This window comes from Hipposideros armiger, unplaced genomic scaffold (genome assembly GCF_001890085.2).
Source record: "Hipposideros armiger isolate ML-2016 unplaced genomic scaffold, ASM189008v1 scaffold_102, whole genome shotgun sequence".
Lineage (NCBI taxonomy): Eukaryota > Metazoa > Chordata > Mammalia > Chiroptera > Hipposideridae > Hipposideros > Hipposideros armiger.
In genome coordinates this window covers 3,350,012-3,357,091 of record NW_017731452.1, presented here as the reverse complement: position 1 = coordinate 3,357,091, position 7,080 = coordinate 3,350,012, and the positions used below count along the sequence as shown (strand labels likewise).

Genomic DNA, 7,080 nt, shown 5'->3' with positions numbered 1-7,080 from the left:
ACGTCCTCCACAACTAGACTGAAGAACAAAAGGACAGCAACTCGTCTGTTCCCCTCCCCCAATTCCCCAATAAAATCTTAAAAAAAAAAAAAATTAAATGCCAAAATACAAAATTGATGAATGGGCTTCATCACTATAAGGTATACCAGCACTACACCCAAGTTCAACTCTCAGGAAATAGTGGAAAAACCCCACAACAGCCCCAATGCAGAATCTCCAAAATAGTCAATTTCAACTCACTGTGAGCAATGACAACAGGTATATCAGAAAGTAATTTCAAAGACTCAGTGCATCCATATTAAATGACACCATGGGGACACAAGCAGCAGCATCTAGATTGTGGAGAAACCATGGGACAAACCACCTGGTTTCTTCAGAAAATAAACCAAAAAAGGAGAGGGAGAAGAACCCTACCAATTAAAAAAAAGATTAGAGGGCCGGCCGAGTGGCTCTCAGTTGGTTAAAAGCTTGCCCAAGAGTGCGAGCTCTGAGCAACAGGGTCACCGGTTCGATTCCCACATAGGCCAGTGACGCTGCGCCCAGAGCCGAGCTGCCGCTGAGCTGCCAACAGGTATCAGGATGGCTCAGCTGGTGAGAGCACATGCTCCTAACAACAAGGCTGCCAGTTTGAATGGTGGGCTACACCCACCCGCAACTAAGACTGAACACAGCACCTTGAGCTGAGTGGCACGACTGGACTTGGAGCTGAGCTTGCTGCACCCTCCACAACTAAGACTGAAGGACAACAACTTGGTTGTTCCAATTCCCCAACACTGTTCCCCTCCCCCAATTTTCCAATAAAATCTTTTAAGAAAAATAAATAAATAAAATGAAAAAAGATTAAAAATATATGAACCACTTGCAAGCATGGACTTTACTTGGATTCTGATTCAAATAATTTGTAAGGGAAAAGTCGGGGGAGAGGAAAGAGACTATTGGGGAAATTTGAATTGAATACTGCTTAAATATTTGATGATAATAAAGGGCTATTGTTAATATTTTTAGGTAGATTAATGGTATTGTGATTATGTTTTTTTTAAAGGATTCTTCTCTTGTAAAAAATACTTACTGCAAAATATTTGTTGATGAAATGATGATACCTGGATTTGCTTCAAAATAATCCCAAGGAGAATGGGGTCAGGGGTAGGACAGTGAGTAGAGGTAAAGATGAAATAAGATTGGCCATACACTGACAACTATTGATGCTGGATGGTGAACACACGGCAGTTCATTTTCTTCTACTTTTTTAAACATTTGAAATTTTCCACAATAACAAGTTTAAAAACAAACCAATCTGGTTCCTGTCCCTGAATTCTGAAATAAGTTCCTGACCATATTCATATTCATCAGTCCTGATTCTAACTTCTAAGAGCAGCCTGAAGCAAGCCCTTTGCAATATGAAACTTACAATTCCACCCAGCCATGATCAAACATGAGGAGTAGGGTGGTCAGTGCGAGAGACAGAAGGAACGGAATGAGGACAAACCGGGGGGCAATATACACTCACCTACAGCAGACAGTGCAATGGTAGGTTTCCTTGTGTCCCTGAAATATAAAAGTCAGAAATCAAATGCCCAATTCATATGCCACCATCCACCTGTACACACATTTCTTCACTTTCCCTTCAGTGGATACTTGGAATCCAGTGGGAACGTGAGGGCCTTAAGAGACTGTAAAGAGAATCAGTCTCCCTCCAGGTAGATGAACTTTGTCAGTCACTTCAATTGAGGCCGAGTCTGAATTTCAAATCATACAGCTATATCCACAGAAAACCAATTACATGATTCAGCATGGCCTGGGTGACCCTGATGTAGAAGCGGAAAAGCCAAATGCATACCTTCTGGTGTCATTTCTCGTAATGGAACAAGGGGACAGTCAAGGGGGGAGGCATAATGCTGCAAGAAGCTTCCCAACAGCATTTTCGAAGGTGGAGGAAAAAACTACTCTGGATGTTCACAATAGCCCAGAGGTGAAAGCAACCCAAATGTCCATCAACTGATGAGTAGATAAACAAACTGGGGTCTACAATGGAATATTATTAGGCCTTAAAAAGGAAGGATATCCTGTCACATGCTACAACATGAATGAACCTTTAAGGCATCATGCTGAGTCAAATGAGTCAGTCCTAAAACGACAAATAGTGTATGATTCCACTATATGAGGTCCCCAGAGGTGTCATTTTTCATAGAGACAGAAAGCAGAGTGGTGGTTGCCAGGAGCTAGCAGGAGGGGGAAACAGGAAGTAGTTGTTTAATGAGTACAAAGTTATAGCTTTGCAAGATGAAAACGTTCTAGAGATCTGTCACACAACAATGAGAATGTACTTTACTGACTATACACTTCAAAATGGTGAAGATGGTAAATTTTATGTTCTCTGTTTTATAACCACAATTAAAAAAAAAAAACACAAAGGGCCGGCCAAGTGGCTCAGTTGGTTAAGAGCTCGCTCATGAGTTTGAGCTCTGAGCAACAGCGGTTCGAGTCCAGCCCGAGCTGAGCAGCCGCTGAGCTGCCAACAGGTAGCAGGATGGCTCAGCTAAAAAACAAACAAACAAACAAACAAAAAAACAAACAAACAAAAAAAACTACTCCTGGAGACAATGGGAGACTCTTGGAGAAAGAGGCTCACAATTCACTACAAATGGTAAAATGGCAGAGCTGGGTGGCAAGGTAGGGCTGGGAGGGCCAGACAAGGTCAATCTACAGCTCCGGCTCACTATTTAGAAAACCTGAAAAGGAACTGTCAGTTCAGTGTCTAGTAACCTTTAAGTTATGAAAACAATTGCTTCATGTAAATGAAGAATAACCTTGCCCCATAGCTCCCTGGGGGTTTTGTTTCTTTGTTTAAGAGCTTCTCTCTACCATTTCCCAGGATTTTATGCTCCTTGCCTCCCTCTGGCACTGCCTTTAGGCTAATCACCTCTGAAAGGCTAACCTGTATGGAATGCAGGTGAAGTCAGGTACACACCTTTATTCCCTTTCACTGGTCTGTCAGGTCTGTCATACCTCAATACCTGGCTTGTTTTCTACCTACAGTCCACCTTCCAGTGTAAAACATCACAAAGCCACTGAACTGCCATTTCAGAGCAGAGCAGCCTCGTGAGGGGATAGGGTGTCCCATCCAGGGGACTCTACAGACTATACCTTCTAGTTAGTCACCTCTAACTGCTATGGTAAAGGGAACTTTGCTCTACAAAGGAAGAGGGGAAAAGACGTTTGCTAAAAACTTACAACATCCCAGCACCTGGGCTTTACTCTTCCATCCATGAAGAGTAACCCTACCAGGTGGCTCTCAGCCCCCCTTTATAGATGGGGAATTGAAGACTCACAAAGAACAAGGAAAGAGCTGAGCTGATGTGTCTCGTAGCACTGCCTGCTGTAGCAGATGTGCGTCTCTGCCATCAAAATCCCCCCTCCCTCACCTGACACTTCAGTAAACTCCAGCCTGACTTCCAAATGCCAGTACCTGTGTTTCTTTACCAAAGAGACCTTCCTGGCTCCTGAAGCCCATTTCGCAAACCTTTGTGACAAGACTAAAGTGCCAGGGGATTAAGGCCCCTGGGGACAACCAATGACTGACAGTAAACAGCACCCTCACTTCCTTAGCCCTCGCAGGGTGGGGAGGACAGGACACCTCTGAGGAGAGGGCTTCACACTAGCACCTAGTGGTCCCCAGTAATACTAAGCCCCACCTGTTCACAGTGGTACCCAGGTGGATATTTGTGGCCCTCCTAATCCTGTCTCTCTTCTCCATCCCCCTACAACGTTTCTTTCACCTCCTAAATAATGCATCTGCAAAGTATCCTTGTCTCAGGGTCTGCATCGAGGGGAAACCAAACTACGTAAGACATCTGATCTCAAAAACGAAGGTCCCAAATCGTCCCACAACCAAGCAGTTATGCCTCTTAATTGTTCTTACTTGATATCCCAAACGTAGATGTAGGTGTCCACAGAGCTGGTAACCAGGAGATCTGGCTCAAACACTGCCCAGTCCAAGTCGCTGGGAACACAAGAAATAAACAGAGCAACAATGAAGAGATACAAATTCAGAGTTTGGTTCCAAAGCACTAGCATATTTAGTCTCTAGTGACTTCAGAAAGTCACTGTTAACAGGCCTCGTAATACGGTTTAGGCTGAGATTCTCCAAAGTTCTTTGGGAATGAACAAGATTTAACTGAGCTCTGCAGGAAACTTTCAGGTCTTTCCCCTTGTCATCAAAAACACAAAGCAATTTTTAACTTATTGTTTTCTAAAGCGGACTAAACCACAGGTACCCTGAGTAAGCCCAACATCTCTTAAACCAGTGGCAAGTGGCCAAGTTGCCACACAGCTTTCCAGGAGGGCAAGCAGGCCTCTGATCCTACTCACGCCCTCCCTCCTAGAAAGGCAGTTACTACACGCACAGTTAGCACAGGCCGGGGGTCTAGCCTTTCCCATCGCCTCTCAGCTCCAACCTCACCACTCCTGCACTCCCTGCTGCTACTCCCCCAGAACGAATTTTCCCCACCCACAATGACCCAGGGAAAGGGTGGATCAAGGAACTCTCCAGAAGCCAACTGGAAGGCCACGAGCGTAAGGCAACTGTGCATCTAGATAACAGATTGTGATGTGGTTCTATTTGGTGACCCACAGCTGCCGGAGAAAAAGCTCAGGGCTGCTCCCTGATGTCTCTGGACTCCTGGGCACTGCCGACTGTGACCTGACGGAGTCCCCTGGCATAGCTTCGGCTCCCTCTTGCGGCAAAAATCAGCTTGAATCCTGACTCTGGACCGGCTGCACCTGTCTAAGTGTTTTCTGGGATCGGGGTTAACACTGCATGATGCTGGTTCCGGAGTACCAGTTGTTCTCTGCTATGAAAGCCATCACCTAAGTGCAAGCTAACAGCCTAACAGCCACCCAGGGCCAACGCAACACAGACAGTCAAGCCATGGAAGGAGGACGGTGTTTTCATTTCGTTCCCCAAAGGACTGTGACAGAGCGAGACAGTCCAGGGAGGTGTGGAGGGCTGGTGCCTACCTGATTACACGTGTATGGCCTTGTAAGGTTGTGCCAACTTCCCCACTGCCATCTTTCCACTTATAAAGGTCGACCCGTTGGTTACTCTGAAAACAAACAAGGGAAAGAAGGCAGCAGGTAGTACATCAGGATATACGCTCTCACCCCAATCTGCTAAAGGCTGAGAAGGGGAAGCCATATAGAAAACAACTTGCATGGCAAAGATCCTACAGGTTGAACTTTTCTAAAAAGCCATCAGAAATAAGTATAATTAACATTTGAGCTAATAACCTCAACTCAGTACAAGGGACTCTGAATTTCAAAGTGGAAAGGCAGTTCTACCTTCAAAATGAACCCATCATAAGCAGTTAGAGCTGAACTGAAGCCACAGATACACCACTGAGCACGTGCGTTATGGGTAATGGCGATGTCCCCCAACCACTGGGGGAACCTCCTTCCTACTCTGAAGGTCATACACCCATCTCTCCAGCTGCTGTTGCACTAGATTTTTTTAGCTTAGTCTTCCCATTATTAAATGCTGAGAGTCCACCTACCACACTTATAACACAGACGCTCAAGAAAGAAAACAGAAACACCACCAAAAGGGTGTCCTAGAAGGCAAAATTATACAAGTTCCTTAAAATAGGCCTACATCTAATTTCTTAAAGACTTAAACAGAAAGACACAGAGAAAATGAGCCAGAAGAAACCACAACTACAATAGGAAAAATGAAGAGACTCAACAGCTTTAATCAAACTACATTTCACTTAAACAACAAACTAGCAAAGGCTCCCTAACTATCATAAGTTTATGAAACACATTACAAGTGAATAAAGGTTACTAACAGGCCATTTAATAATTTCTGAACTGATACAATCTTCATTATAGCTCAGAGTCAGACAGATGTATAGGAGTTCTGAAATTTTTATCCTGAAAGGCCAGATTCCAATTCTAAATAGGCAAGACTCCTGTGGAAAAGTTAGGATTCAAAACAGCTTCCAATGGGAATAGGAATGAAAAGTAAGCTCTCTCCTTAGAGTATTTCCTGTCATTTCCAGAGGGTCTGCTAGTATCAGTCTATGAACTAGGGACGTTACGAAACCTGCCCTCTGCTCTTTCCCACCACACTGTACACTGGGTGTCATCACCCATGACAGATGAAGCATGTCTCATAGATGAGGCAACTGAGGCTCAAAAAGACAAAAAAACAAACAAAAAATCAACAAATTAAGCTTCATCAAAATTAAAACTTTTATGTATCAAAGGACATTATCAAGAAAGTGAAAAGATAATCTACAAAACTGAAAAAAGTATTGGCAAATCATGTCAGATAAGGATCTAGTATCAAAAGTATATAAAGAACTATTACAGGGCCGGCCGAGTGGCTCAGCTGGTTAAGAGCTGGCTTGGGACACCAGCTCTGAGCAGCAGGGCTGTGGTTCGGATCCTACATTGAGGGCCAGTGACGCTCGCCCTCTACAGCTAAGATGATGAACAACAGCTCGACCTGGAGCTGGGCTGCTGTGAGTCGCTGGCGAAGGCATAGGCTGCAGCAGGGCTGCAGTGGGCTGCCGTGAGCTATGTGAGTGGTTGGCAGCCAGCGTGAGCTACAGGGAGCCGCTGTGAGCGGCCGACCAACGACCGGCAACCGATTGCCTCACCCATGAATAGCACAATGATCATACCAACATGGGCCAGTGAAGCTATGTCCTCCACAACTAGACTGAAGAACAAAAAAACCCAGAAATTTGTCTACCAGTCTGTTCCCCTTCCCCGATTCCCCAACGCTGTTACCCTCCCCCGAATTCCCCAATAAAAAAATCTTTAAAAAAAACAAACTATTACAACTCAACAGCAAAAAGACAAGCAACCCAATTCAAAAATAGACAAAGGACTTGAATAGACATTTCTCCAAAAATAAAAAAGATATACAAATGGCCAACAGGCATTAGGGAAATGCAAATCAAAACCACAGTGAGGTACCACTTTACACCCACTAGGACAGCAATCATATATATATATATATATATATATATATATATATATATATATATATATATATATATATATATATATATATATATA

The 7,080-nt window shown here is 44.0% G+C and overlaps 1 protein-coding gene across 3 annotated transcripts in view; it reads right to left on the bottom strand.

Annotated features, from left to right (window-relative positions):
* Positions 1-7,080, bottom strand: part of WDR59 (WD repeat domain 59) — a 77,983-nt gene that overhangs the window by 55,201 nt on the left and 15,702 nt on the right. For all 3 annotated transcript variants that reach the window (XM_019646456.1, XM_019646454.1, XM_019646455.1), the window contains exons 4-6: positions 5,017-5,102; positions 3,920-4,000; positions 1,508-1,545 (exon numbers count right to left, since the gene is read on the bottom strand). In XM_019646456.1, the coding sequence (XP_019502001.1) occupies positions 1,508-1,545; positions 3,920-4,000; positions 5,017-5,102 (205 nt within the window). The remainder of the gene's footprint in view (positions 1-1,507; positions 1,546-3,919; positions 4,001-5,016; positions 5,103-7,080) is intronic.